The sequence below is a fragment of the Sinocyclocheilus grahami genome, unplaced genomic scaffold (genome assembly GCF_001515645.1).
Source record: "Sinocyclocheilus grahami isolate Dianchi unplaced genomic scaffold, SAMN03320097.WGS_v1.1 scaffold223.1, whole genome shotgun sequence".
NCBI lineage: Eukaryota > Metazoa > Chordata > Actinopteri > Cypriniformes > Cyprinidae > Sinocyclocheilus > Sinocyclocheilus grahami.
Window position 1 is genome coordinate 636,082 of NW_015505402.1, and position 14,811 is coordinate 650,892.

Genomic DNA, 14,811 nt, shown 5'->3' on the forward strand with positions numbered 1-14,811 from the left:
GGGCGCTCAGTGCTCATGTTTCCCTAGGAGAGCAGCCTAACCTCGACTAGTCCTTCTGACACTTGCCACTGGCTCTGATGTCTCTTTAGTGGTTAAACATGAGGTAAAATTCGTTTTGGGTAGCCTATATCTAACAGGTAATCTTTGGTCTCATGAATATTATTTTTTTGCAGGTCATATCGTTTTGGCTGAGCACAAAGTTATGTTTTAAATATTATTGTGTCATGAAATGCAGGTCTAAGAGTATTTCAGGTGAGAATGCAGTTGTTTAAACCTCAAATCTGTGGTTTATTTATAAAGATATCGCCTATTTGAAAATGTGCTTCGCAGAAGTCGGAGAGGTGAGATCTACGCGATCAGCGGGCGCTCAGTGCTCATGTTTCCCTAGGAGAGCAGCCTAACCTCGACTAGTCCTTCTGACACTTGCCACTGGCTCTGATGTCTCTTTAGTGGTTAAACATGAGGTAAAATTCGTTTTGGGTAGCCTATATCTAACAGGTAATCTTTGGTCTCATGAATATTATTTTTTTGCAGGTCATATCGTTTTGGCTGAGCACAAAGTTATGTTTCATAAATTATTTATTTATTAATCTTAATGCAACAGACTTTGTTGCATACATCTGACTGAATTGTTTGCTTTTGTCTTCATTTCCTATTACATAAGTCTCTTATACTTCTACTTTTATAATGGCTATTATTGTTCATTAAAACTGACGTTTAACAAAAAAGGCAGAGTCGTGCTTGTCATATTTCATGATTTTATGATGCACACAGTGAAGATAATCAGAGTATACGTGCACATATTACCTAAACCACATATTAATGTTTTATATTTTTAAAACGACAACGAAAAGAGGGTTGTGTTTTATATTTTGAAGAAAACGAAAAGGCAGTGGCGTCTGATATCATTTCGTTTTATTCTAATGCATGAACCACATTTTTGAGGCTATTCATATTTGAAATGAAATAGAAAAGAGGCAATGCTGTTTGATATCATATTTCGTTTCACCTGTAATGTATGTACGTTCCCTGGACTACGTTTTTGAGACTAATAATATGTTTAAATGAAAACAAAAAGAGGCAGTGGTGTTTGATATCATATTTCGTCGTATTGTAAATGCACACAGTGTAGATAACCGGAGTAGCCAAGGCGAGCTGACTGACGTTATCAAGTAGCCTACACTGCTGTTACATTTGCAGAATTACCGGACTCGTGTCCTCCCGTCTTCTTGCGAAGTCCGAACTGTGCGCAAGTCCAAACTTTGCGCACTTGGTATTGAGAAACGGTCAGGGAATGGAAAACTACAAGCTAGAACCATAGACACGCTCTTGCGTCACCCTTCACCCAACCAATCATAATGCTTAGCGTCACGTCTTCGCTCGATGATTGGCTCGAATGGGCGGACGCTGCAGAAGAATTATAAAACCCATTAGCGCACGAGAATCTCGGGGCTATAACGGTGCGGCATCTCTCATTACAGCCACACAGAAGCGCAACGGAGAAAGCTGCGTGAGTATTTTACCTTTCCATTTAAAATATCAACGCAGCCGCTCTGCTTGTATATTCAAGAATTGCTGTCTTACGTCAAACTGCGAGTTATTCGGATCTCGGAAATTTGCATTACATGTAACGTTACGTGCTTTTTCTACATTAGAGTCGTGATGGTTTACGCTCATCACGCCAATGTGAGTTACATTAGAAGATTTGACATCATTTTCTATCGTGGTTTGATGAATTGCGTCACATGTTGCACTCATCTCATCGCTTGGGTCATTTGAACTCATCTTTGTTCTTGTTTCCTTAATTTGGTGTTGCGTCGTAATGTGTCCGTCGGATATGGAAATGGTCTCGTGGGCATGTCTGGGCGGTGACAAGACTGAAATACAAGCATCTGGGTTACGCTGCAGACAGTTACCGAGACACCGGCTTCCGTGGAGTCTTCCTAAATTAAATGCAATCCAGTTAACCTGCAGTCTGGAAAGTTCTGTGGAGCGCAAATACCTCAGTTATTTAATGCATTATCGCGTATATTAAAAGTGAAAGAAAAATGAAACCTTGCGGGACTTGCGACTTCAGTCGCCATTCACTTCCATAGCATTTTTGCCCACATTAAGAAAATAAAGTAAGACATTTGGGTTCGTCCCATTTGGAAGTACATGAGCGAGAGCATGACTGTAGTTTTACTTTTGTGTGAACTGTCTCTTTAAATATAGGCGCACGTGAAAGCGTGCGATTTAGTTCCTTGAATGGACTTTAGAACTGACCTGTGCTCGCGGGTCGCAGTCACGGTGTTCTGACGATTTGTGCTACCCTCTCAGATTTGGCTACCTCCCATTAAAACAGATGGTAGCATAATTCGATAGTGAAAAGTGCTACCTATCAGATTTTGCTTCCAGCATGATATTAATAAGGTGTGAGGCTTTATTAACATGTACCACAACCTTAAACCTACTCTTACAGTAGGATAAATACAGTGTTGGTAGCATAATCTGATAGGTAGCATTATTTGTCAGAACACCGGCAACCTACATGTCAATCAAGAATGATTCACAGTTTGCGAGGCAGTGGGGAAAACGTCTCCAGTGTCTTAAATGAGCAGTCCCACAATTTTAGCTTTCTAGTTCACACGTTGGTAACGGCGGTCACACTTTAAATCTACGCACTTGTGGTTTTTAAACGTTGAACTTGAATGACTTGAGTCCGTTTACCTTTTTTTCTGCGTCCTTATAAACTGTCCAGAAGATAAAAAACGTCTGGCGCACACGCCCCCTGGACTCCATTCAAGTAAACGGGACAAAGTCTGTAAAGTCAGCTGTGTGCATTACACCTGTATATATTTAAGTGAAATCACCAGCAGAGCTTTATATTTTAAGTGTATTTGTGTATTAATAAGTGTACTAGACATCTGGCACGTCGTGCAGTCGCAATTCAGAATGACTCGGCGATTTCGACCCTGGCGCGAACTGCTTTAAACAGGCGCTGTCACTTTAAGAAATTCTGCGCACTCATGGTTACATTGAACTTCTGTTATGTAACAATACATCGGTTGATTCATAAGAAGTGCCGGCTGAAGCTTATAGTTTGCCTTACTATAAAGCAGATTATATAGGGTTATCTAATACAAGAGGAGAATATTAGTCATCATTACTAGTCATGACTAGTGGAAATTGGATGGAGTGATCAGGTATTGTGTATCTGGGGAGGGGGGTTTATGGTTGTGTTTATAGCTTTTGCAGCTCACCATTTGTTCTCTTTTTGCATGTAACAGGTGAGCCACTATGGAGTTGTACAACAAATACACATTTTCTGATGATATCCTGCCTGTTGTCATTGTTGGTAAGAGTTGTCATAATATATATTTGTTGTCCATGAGCACTCGCAATTGTTAATGCACATTTACATGCATAATGCATGCAAAACCATTCTATTTTTGTTCTGTTGTTTCTCTCTCGTTGTCATCTTTGTTCTAGACAAGGGGTTCTCAAAGTCTACATTCAAAGGCCCAAATCTGAATTTTCATCAGTGTCAAAGGTCCGGCCTGGAACAATTGGTTATTACAAAACTTGTTTTCAATAAACATACACAACATGCATAACAAATAAACACTAATTAAAAAAAAATTAAAATTGCATTCAAAATACATTAAGTGATGTTTATAAACAAATTTCGGGAGGAGCACGCACAGATAATTAACACGGCCAGTTCATCATTAGTGATTACACCATTTATCCAATCAGCACAAGAGAAAACACCTATAAATAACCAAGTACGTCCAACCTTCGTTTTCTCTCGACTTTCAGCATCCCTCCGCCACCCCGACCCCGCACCTTCAGCATAGTTTCTACCCCAGCACGGGGAGAAGCTCTCTGGAGGGGAGCGCTTTCGGGCCGGGCTAGACACCGAGCTCGGACCCCTCTCCCCGGACAGGGGGGGGGGGGGTGCCCCGGGCTCGGGAGTCTTGCCGAGCTCGGAGCCCTCTCCCTGGACAGCACGCCAAATACGCATAACCTTTATTTAATTATAAGAAAGTGTGAACTCGTGAATAACAATTGCAAAAGTGGCAAAACAATTAATTTAAGTGTCAGCAATAGAGGTCGACTAATATGTTTTTTTTTTCTGGCCGATGCCGATATTCAGAAATCAGGGCAGCTGATGGCCGATATATGATGCTGATTTTTTTGGCCGATATGTTTGTTCGATATATATAAATATTTGTTCCCCCTTCATCTCATAAAAGGGAGTTTGAGTAAATGTTTATTGCAGGGTACAAGATAGTAATAGCTAGTAGTAGTAGTAGCGTAAATCATAGTAATAACACATGGCTCAAAACTTAAGCACCTTCTCGAAACAGTTCTGAAGCATGCTTTTTGTTTATGTTTGTTGACGGACACCAGTGTTTCCCACAGATTTGCAAATGCAAATTAATTCTGTGCCAGCAGGAGGTGCTTTGGGAGCTGGAGATATAGCGGTTTCCCCGGTAATGGCTGTAATCAAATAAGCGCTGCTCACAAACGCTACTTTATCAGGCATTACAGGAAAGACGAAATGAAAATGACATGGAAGCTTTTCTGAAGGCGGTCGGTTCTTTTCAAAGATACATTCATATAGAAACGCCCGCGCTGCATTTTAATTTTGAAACGTGCAGTGCTCATGTTTCAAAGAATTTGGCCTATAAGCCTCTTGGAAAATCTAGCTATTTGTGCCGTGTCAATTTTGATATAGTGACGGGCCGCCACAAATAACTCAATGTATGGGAAACACTTAGACACTGCTATAAGTCAAATGGCCGGCAAATTATCTAAGTAATAATAATAATTAAAAAAAAAACTCATATTAGCTGTGACGTTTTGCCCGATTAGGCTATGTCAAACGCTCACCGGATGTCATGACAGCAATGTCACGCAGGAAAACTAAATATCTCACCTTCGCTTTCATTTCGGACCATCTCCAAAAAGACATAAAAAAAAACTAAACGCATGATTTACAAGTTTAACAGTTTATCAAAGTAGGAAATTAGTGCTCTTGAAATACGAAATGGCAGCAAGTCCGGACTTTGAGAAGCACTGTTCTTGACTGTACTCCTCTGAGCAATTTGAAATGCATTGCAGCCGAGGTCCAGAATTAACTAATGACCAGGCTCAAATGGAACCTGTGCATGCAGAACTCTACAGAAAGCTCAGCAGCCTTGCGCAGAATTGGAACGCATGTTATTCAAAAATGTTCTGCACATCCAGAATCCCTTGCATTTTTGTTTATTCAATATTTTGGCTACTTTGAAAATCCTTTCACCTCAGTTACATTTACCATGTTTAGATGTGAGATTATATCAGCTTAAAAACAGTGAGAACTCTTGTTCTGTTGCAGTTCCTGATCTATAGAGCATTTCCAGTATTCACATGCATGGCTGTATTTCAGGTAATGGACCATCAGGGATTTGTCTCTCTTATTTGCTGTCGGGATACACGCCTTACCTTTCCCCCGATGGTTTCCATCCCAACCCAATTTTGCATAACAAGCTGACACAGAATCCTCATCTGTCTTTGTTTGACCAGGTAATGCACACATAATCCCCCTATATACATTTACCACACCTCTTTACATAACAAGTGGTGATTAATTGTATCGTTTTTCACCAAAAGCCTCTATAGGCTACTACAAGGATTAATGAATGTTGTCAGTGACTCATATTCTCATGTTCAAATACAGAAAAAAAAGTTTTGTCTTATGTGCATGTAGGATCTAGAGTACCTGTGTGAGGGTGTAGAGGGCCGTTCATCAAACCCTGTGGCTGTGCTCTTCGACGCCCTCCTTCTTCCAGATGGTGACTTTGGAGTGGATTGTGCCTCCCCGCTGATATGGAGACATGAGCCGGAAAGGGCTACACCTCACCTTGTGCTAGGGAAGGGACCACCTGGAGGGGCCTGGCATGTAAGTAACCACACCTAACATATTTCTGGCTTCTGATCTAATGCCTCAGCAGTCATATTGTTCTCTTTTTTGCTAAGCTGTACTATTATTTTAAATGGGTGCGTGTCACAAATCCATGTGCAAGTCATGTTTCACTCCAAAATCTAAAGAAAAATTATATTTTCTTCAGATTTTGGAGACGTTTTCCAAAGTTGTATTCCTATTACGGTCATGTGATAAAGAGCAATGAGTAAAACACAGAAGTAAAATGTTCATATATATTACAGTGATGACTAATAGGGTGAAATATGACTTGAAATGTGAGGTTCACCCTAATACACAAGTACAGCCCTGTGGGGAGAAAACACTTAGAAGGTACTGATGGGAAAGAACTCATGTGATCCATAGTTGCATGCCTGAAAACAACTGCAACAGTGTTTTCTATTGAGGTTTTGTACCAGTTTGATCAGATGTTATTCTTGTGCTCTGCCTGCTTCATTCCAAGATGTCAAGTTGTTGTTTATTATGCCTGATGCCTGCAGGCGATGGAGGGCTCAATGCTGACACTCAGCTTGGCTAACTGGATGGAACTTCCTGGTTTGAAGCTGAAAGAGTGGATGAGAGATAAACGAAGGTATAAAGAAATGAAACCCAAACATTAAAATTAGTGCAGAGAATAAAGGGTTCGTATTTCATACAACATTCTTAGTTAGATTCTTGGCATAAGTCTGATATGAAAATAAGATTCCCCCTTTGTGTTAGTCCTAGAACCAAACTGAAACGGTTAAGCAACTTACAAAAACTGTACATTTCTGTTAAAATGCTTTCTCTTTTTCTAACATGATGTGAGAAGTATAAGTAAGCAATAATTATCTTAGTTTCTCTTAAGATGGTGGATCAAAACCTTTCATCAAGGTTGTCTTAAAACCTAAAACCAAAATGCGTTCTTGTCTTAGGGCAACTTTGATTAACTTTTTCGATCCACTTCAAATGTTGACTACTGGTTTTGTAAAATAATAAGTCTCTCCTTTTTTTTCCAAATTGTCTTTTTTCCAGTATCTAACATACTGGTTTGTGTGTGCAGAAATTTACGTAATGACCGGGCCACACCAGCTGAGATTGCGTTGTACTACCAGCACTATGTGACTAAAATGGGTCTGGAGAAGAGCTTTGCTTGTGGCACCACCGTAACCTCAGTGTCTCGGGTTTCCCTTGAATCTGGCTGCTCCGTTTGGAAGATCCAAGGCCTCCAGAGAAGAGCAAGCAGTGGTGAAGAAATTGAAGTCCCTTTCTCGGTCTATGCTGAGAACGTGGTGCTTGCCACAGGAACCCACGACATCCCTGCCCGTCTCGGCGTGGAAGGTGAAAACCTTCCCTTTGTGTGCCACAGCTTCTGGGAGCTGGAGGCCGCCATTTCGTCAGGCCGCTTGGACCGCGCTTCAGAGCCGGTTCTTGTGGTTGGTGCTGGGTTGACGGCGGCGGATGCCGTTCTGGCAGCTCACCACTTGAACACTCCTGTATATCAAGCCTTTAGGCGACCTGTGAGTGATCCGGCGCTCGTCTTCAACCAGCTGCCCAAGCTCCTCTACCCTGAGTACCACAAAGTGCATCAGATGATGAGCCAACAGCAGTACAAAGTGGGTGAGACGGTGGTCAATCTGTCCAACCAGCCTCTTTCTTCACCTGCTGATGGCACCAGCCCGTATACCTGTTATCCTGGTTACCTAAGTTTCCCAAAGCACCATGTAGCTGCCTTCAGACCTGATGGCAAGTGTGTGCTTGAGGATGAGGGAGGGATACAGACAGTGCTGCAAGTCTCAATGGCGCTCGTTTTGATTGGTGCCCATCCCAACCTGTCATTCCTCCCAGAACATGGTGGTCCGCTGGCGTTGGACTCGGAAGAGCCAATCAGTTGTCGGCGGAACCCACTAGACGTGGATCCGTACACGTATGAGTGCGTGAAGGAGCCAGGGATGTATGCCATGGGTCCGCTGGTGGGTGAGAACTTTGTGCGGTTCCTGAAAGGCGGAGCTTTGGCGATTGTGTGTGATATCGCCCGAAAACAAAGTAAAAAAACGTCAAGAGAATTGCACAACCAGCTCATTGAATATTCAACTGACCAACTGCACGTTGGAAGCATGAAGAGACATTGACTTTAAAGGGGTGAAAGGAGCTCTTTGATATATAGCTATCTGGTACTTCCAGAATCCACACACATGTCGGAAAATGCTCAGTGGTTCTGCTCCAACTGATACAAAGGAATCAGTTGTTGAACAGTTTGTGACCGTTCCGACATCCCACTGCAAGCGCACGGACAAAGTTTTTTGTTGTTAATGGCTAACTAAACCGCCTCTGAACATTAATCTGAGTCTCCAGACACAGGGTGCTTTAACACTTCAGGGATTTATTGGTCCATGGCTGCTCACTCGAAACACTACTCATGTTCTCACAGCAATCATGTTCTGTTGTGCCAAATTAACATTTGTATGCTCGGTGTTTTCAAATCTAATATTTCCTTCATGCACGGAAAACACAAAACTAAACTTTGCCAAGCAAATGCTGCTGTTGTATCAATGGTGGTGGTACTAACCCTTTTACTGTCTTCTTCAATGAATGTATAAATCATAGTGGACCTAAAAAAATCAGAAAGATCATCGCATTTTAACTTCTTGTCTCTCGTACATTGCCTTCCCAAGTAAAGCATACAGTTGTAGTGAATCCTTTGGTTAGACCAGCAAACCAGACACTTGAGTGTCTAGAATGAGGGCTCTTAAAAGTTTAAGACGTTCTTGTTTCATTCTGCTGTTACTAACCTAAAGCCAAGCTCGGAGAGGTCAGGCTGCACTTACAAAACTGACCACAAGAGGGCCTTTGCACGCCGTGACTGAAGCCAGCAACAATTGCATCAGACATAATGATCTATCATGACGTTATTTGAATTAATGATTAATCCTACATAAGCTCATTCAACATTGTGTTAGTTGACATGGGCCAAATATATGACCTCGAGGACCTTTTGATGCAATGAGTAAAATAACTGTACATTTATTTAAATTTTGTAAGATGTAAATTCAAATAAAATGCATATCTTGTTCCTTCAAGAAAACGATTCTAGATTCAAGGTTATGATGCATGATTTTTTTATCTAAAAACTATTTCTGCTGTATTACTTGCATGTAAATTATGAACCCTGGCAGCTCTGATCAAATGTGTTTGTAAAAATAGTTTGTTCTTTTTTTGAAATAAAAATATGTATAGTTTATCTACATGGGTTGTTGCAGTCAAATACTTTTTAAAAAATAAAAAAACGGAGCCTGAAAACAATACTGTGCGTTCATTTATTTATCTGTGACTACTACTTGTTCTGTGCAGTTTTAAGAATGTGTGTCAAAGCCACTAAGGTAAAAAGTTTAGTTTTAAAAAATGTGTTTCATACATTATTCATACTTTTCCATCCATAAAAGGGTCACGTGATAATATGGCTTTTGTGTGTTGGTTAAACTATAAACTGGTAGATGTATTGAATAAATTATTTAAGTAGATTTCTTCAAATATTTTCTTTAATGTTGCTTCATTGCTTTTTTAATAGGTTAAAATATTAAATATATGAATATATGGCATACATAATATATACAAAAAAATAGGCAGTATACACAGTATATACTGTAATTTTTGTAATACACAAGTATCACATCACATATATTTCAAATCACTACTAAAGTTTCACCACTAGATGGAAGCAAGTATTTACTACAGCTTAAGGACATCTGTACTAGTTTTAAAAAGATACTAAATATAATTTAATGTAATTGTTTTCTACTTATAAGCTCTAAAATATTTATTTAGTTAGAAATGGCTCTTTTCAAGAGCAATCTCTATAAATGAATTCTAAAAATCCTTACTTCTAATGTTGAACATTGCAAATTAAACAAATGTAAAAGATACCTTGTGTGTGATTTCGAAACTTATTTATGTATATGTGAAATTAACTGTTGATTTTATAGCAACACTAAAAGACACTGACTTAAATACTCCAGCCATGGACTTTGTGAGTCTGATGTTTGTGCTGTGAGTGGGCACATGAAGCTGTGTTACAGACTGATGAACAAGGTGACCTCCGCTCTCTCCCACAGACAGACAGGTAGCCACTAGAGGACGTGATGCTGAATTGATCATGTCTGCGTTGCTATGAGACCGCTGAGCTGAGAGGTGGACTCCTTTCATAATGTCAGGTAACAGCACAAGGCTGGGCAAGATTATAATGATGATGCTGACTCATAGATGATAGGAATCCCTGAAAACCAGCTCTTGTGTGTAAGCTACATAAATCTATCAGGATGTACTTGTGTTGTGATTTAGCTTAATAGAAAGAAAGTACATTTTAAATTTCTTAAGAAGAGAGAGTTTAGCAAATGTGGACAGCTTGTAGTCATAAGTAATGAAGTAAATGGTTTTTAACAGTGTTTATCAAGTCTTATCATTAAAAATAGATGAATAAAAAGAGCAAAATGGTTGTAAAAAGTGATGCAGTTGGTAACTATTTCACAAATTTTAATCACATTTTCGCTTTTACTTGTTTGTCTTAAATGTTTTTAAAAAGACAAACATTTCATATTGTGTCTATTATGAGGTCATATTATTATATAGGTCATACATATATTATATGTGACCCTGGACCACAAAACCAGTCATAAGTAGCACGGGTATATTTGTAGCAATAGCCAACAATAAGTTGTATGGGTCAAAAATATAACGATTTTTCTTTTATGCCAAAAATCATTAGGATATTAAGTGAAGATCATGTTCCATGAAGATATTTTGTAAATTTCCTACTGTAAATATATCAAAACTTAATTTTGATTAGTAATATGCATTGCTAAGAACATAATATGGACAAATATAAAGGCGACTTTCTCAATATTTTGAATTTTTTTATTTTTCACCCTCAGATAACTAGTTGGATAACTAAATAGTTGTATCTCAGGCAAATATTGTCCTATCCTAACAAACCATACATCAATGAAAGGCTTATTATGAGGTCATATTATTATATAGGTCATACATATATTATATGTGACCCTGGACCACAAAACCAGTCATAAGTAGCACGGGTATATTTGTAGCAATAGCCAACAATAAGTTGTATGGGTCAAAAATATAACGATTTTTCTTTTATGCCAAAAATCATTAGGATATTAAGTGAAGATCATGTTCCATGAAGATATTTTGTAAATTTCCTACTGTAAATATATCAAAACTTAATTTTGATTAGTAATATGCATTGCTAAGGACATAATATGGACAAATATAAAGGCGACTTTCTCAATATTTTTATTTTTTTTATTTTTCACCCTCAGATAACTAGTTGGATAACTAAATAGTTGTATCTCAGGCAAATATTGTCCTATCCTAACAAACCATACATCAGTGAAAGGCTTATTTATTCAGCTTGCAGACGATGTATACATAATTGACACTTATGACTGGTTTTGTGGTCCAGGGTCACATATATTATTTACATACATTAACTAGTATGTTATGGCAAAAGTAACGGAAAAGCACGAACATGTCCGAAGTACTCATGCTCCGCCCCCTTTTGAGTTCGTCGCCAGCCGATCCACACAAACGGGTTAGAAAGCGCGAGAGCCAGGAGTGAATTGTTTACTCTGTGGAATCTATCAGGAGCCGAAACTTTAGTCAGGATTTGCTGTAGTCATTTTACCCGAAAAGCTCTTTCAAACTGCAACCGCTCAAAATAATCACCATAAAGGACATATCTGCGGCTGGATTGACTGAATGAAACCATGAGGAATAAAAAACACGGCGGTTGTCGCGATCTAAACTAACGTGACTATCGATCCAGCAGAGCCAAGCTTTTGAAAACGCCGAGCCAGGTACTTCGGCGCAGACTTTCAACGGTCGGTTTTTCCTGCGGGTTTACCTGTGCTTACGTGGCACTTTTTTGACCTGGAAACTTATTGTCAAAAATCACGTTTTGGGGCTTTTTATCCACTTTTGTCGTGGCTATGCGATGTATTTTCAGAGGTTTAGTAAGTTGCGTGGCCGGGACTAGTTTACTTGCGCCGGGCAGCCAGTCAGCGGAATAACACTCACTATTTTTGCGTTAATTTATCCACTTTTGCCTTATTCACACGATAGCCTTCAAAAACAGCCTCGTACCGCACCCTTCACATATTGACAGCGGGGTTCGAGGCGAGCTTTCACAAGGAGGATAAGTGTCACCGCTGCGCGTGTGGTAAAATGGATGCGGGAATGGAGAAGGAGTGCAGCGCTTTGGGAGGGCTCTTCCAAATCATCATGAACGACATGAAGGTGAGTCCCTCTCAGATTGAAATAACACACCCGATGCTTTGATTTCCCCCCAGCATCATGGGTGGGTTTGGAGTCTGTCTGTAGGAAGGCTCAGAATAAGTTATTTTCCAGCTGTTCTGGAGGGTTGGCAACAGTTCTGTGGTTGGCCGGCTGCTGATAGATGTGAATCCAGCCGCCCTGTGATGTGCGTCCCCTTCAAATCACCATTTACTTCTGTGTAGGCTGATCCTCTCGGATATACGAGTGCATTTACTAGTTAGAAAGACCGTATACATTTAGGTTATTTGTAAAGTAATATACAGTAGAAAAATATGTGGTTATTCCACCTTCCATGTTCAAAGGCACTTCAGAGGGATTGCTGTCACACTACCATAAAACTAGCATGTTATTAAAATAGCTAATTTGACATGCACATTGGTAATCTTTTAAATACCTTGGAGTACCATCACTTACAGAAAAAAATGTACCTTAGTACATCCATGTTTTGTTTATATACATGTTAATGCAAGATCTATCCAATGTCCAAAAATATGGTACATATATAATACCCTGTTGCAAATATGTTAACAGATGGCACCATGGCAGAACCATATTCATATACCACAGTTTTTGAATTGCACATCAAGGACACTATGGTATTTGTCCAAAATGTCCTTTAAATATGGCTATGTATTTAAATGAGCCAGGTAGATATGATGGTATATAATATTTATTTAGTAGTACCATGGCATATATTGAAGTGTTTCAATTATCCAGCCTAGTTTACAAAATCAATCAGTCTATCTAAAATTTGTTAGCTTAGTTTATCATATGTCAGAAGTTCTAGTTAACGTCTCAGCACATGTGGTTTTAAGTTATGTCCTGTTGTCTAACAGCAGTGTTGCTTAATCATTTTTGGACACTGGATGGTGACTTTTAATGTATTGTAAACCTAAAACATGGAAATACTCTTCAAATACTGCTAATACCAGTTGTTCATTATAATAACTCTGACTAATCGTTTTCCTTGTTGAAAATGTGTTGTAATGCAGTGGTGTGTGAGTGTGCACAGGTGAGCTGGAAGTCTTTAACGTGTGTCACATCCTGTTGTAAACATGGCTCAATGTGACTCAGGCTTTATTCAATCTAGACATTAAGGCTCAATTTGCAAGTATGCATTCAGTCAAAGCATTGTTTTGTTCTGTCCTGAAAGGATTTCAATTAGGATGTTTGTTTATGCATCATTTTATGTGGTTTATTGTGTTTCAAATGCACAGAAAAGCATTGTGGATGTCGTTTTTTGACTCTTTGTTGTACCTACAAGTGTTCTCAAAACACTTAAAAAAGTGTAACATGAATAATGTTTCTATGTAATGCAACAGCACACATTTCTTAATTGTTCAAATACATTTTGGGCCACAGTATTTTAGGAACATGTGGATTGTTGCATGTTTGGCATTTAATGGTTTGCATTTATGATGACAAATTTCCATGTTTTTGTTTGTACTCGGTTGATGTATAGTTTGAGTTTCATGAGCGAATAAATGGACCAGAGGTTTTTGGCAACGTCTAGCTATCCATTTGTATGCGTGCTGTTAATGTGGAAATAGGCCATTTGACTCACAGGAAGGGGGAAGTGTGCAGGAGGATATCCCCATGATTGTGTGTGTGCGCGTGTGAATTTGCGTGCATGTAAAGTTATGATTCACAGAAAAAAAGCTGTGGGGCAAAGGCTACGTTGTGATCTGTTAGAACTCCATAAATAGCGCTGACCATAGTGTGCACTAATGTCCAAGTGCATGGAGAAGAGAAGTTAAGTGTTTTCTATGAAAGTTTAGATTATTGTCCAGATTTAACGGTTTAGTTCATCCCCCCCCAAAAAGGTCATAATTTGCTCACCCTCATGTGGGTTCATGACGGAAGATTTGTTTTAAAGATCATATCTTATTTCTAATTAGGATATTTGCTTGGTGTGCTTTGTACTCGAGCATTAGCCTTGAATCAAATAATACAAAGTGCAAAGCTTTAATTAGGGCTGCACGATAAATCGAAATGTAATCGAGATCGCGATTCGACCGAAGCTGCGATTGTCATGCGTATCTTTCAGTGAAGCACGGTTCTGTGATCAGAAGTAAATCTCAATCCAAAGGCCAGAGGGCGCTGTCGCGCTGAAACTCCAAAGCGCTGACCATAGTGTGCACTAATGTCCAAGTGCATGGAGAAGAGAAGTTAAGTGTTTTCTATGAAAGTTTAGATTATTGTCCAGATTTAACGGTTTAGTTCATCCCCCCCCAAAAAGGTCATAATTTGCTCACCCTCATGTGGGTTCATGACGGAAGATTTGTTTTAAAGATCATATCTTATTTCTAATTAGGATATTTGCTTGGTGTGCTTTGTACTCGAGCATTAGCCTTGAATCAAATAATACAAAGTGCAAAGCTTTAATTAGGGCTGCACGATAAATCGAAATGTAATCGAGATCGCGATTCGACCGAAGCTGCGATTGTCATGCGTGTCTTTCAGTGAAGCATGGTTCTGTGATCAGAAGTAAATCTCAATCCAAAGGCCAGAGGGCGTTCTCACGCTGAAAC

The 14,811-nt window shown here is 39.4% G+C and overlaps 2 protein-coding genes across 2 annotated transcripts in view; both read left to right on the top strand.

Annotated features, from left to right (window-relative positions):
* The first annotated feature begins 1,420 nt into the window (after nt 1-1,420).
* Nucleotides 1,421-9,174, top strand: LOC107596775 (oxidative stress-induced growth inhibitor 2-like). Its single transcript, XM_016287579.1, is given in 7 exon segments — nt 1,421-1,510; nt 3,270-3,337; nt 5,417-5,553; nt 5,738-5,929; nt 6,451-6,542; nt 6,993-7,977; nt 7,979-9,174. Coding segments are annotated over 6 exon segments (1,536 nt in total). The 5' UTR covers nt 1,421-1,510; nt 3,270-3,279; the 3' UTR covers nt 8,051-9,174.
* A 2,373-nt stretch (nt 9,175-11,547) lies between these two features.
* The window catches only part of LOC107596777 (metastasis suppressor protein 1-like), a 90,533-nt gene continuing 87,269 nt past the window's right edge, over nt 11,548-14,811 (top strand). Inside the window, exon 1 of the mRNA XM_016287580.1 lies at nt 11,548-12,241. Within this exon, the coding sequence (XP_016143066.1) occupies nt 12,170-12,241 (72 nt within the window). The 5' untranslated portion in view covers nt 11,548-12,169. The remainder of the gene's footprint in view (nt 12,242-14,811) is intronic.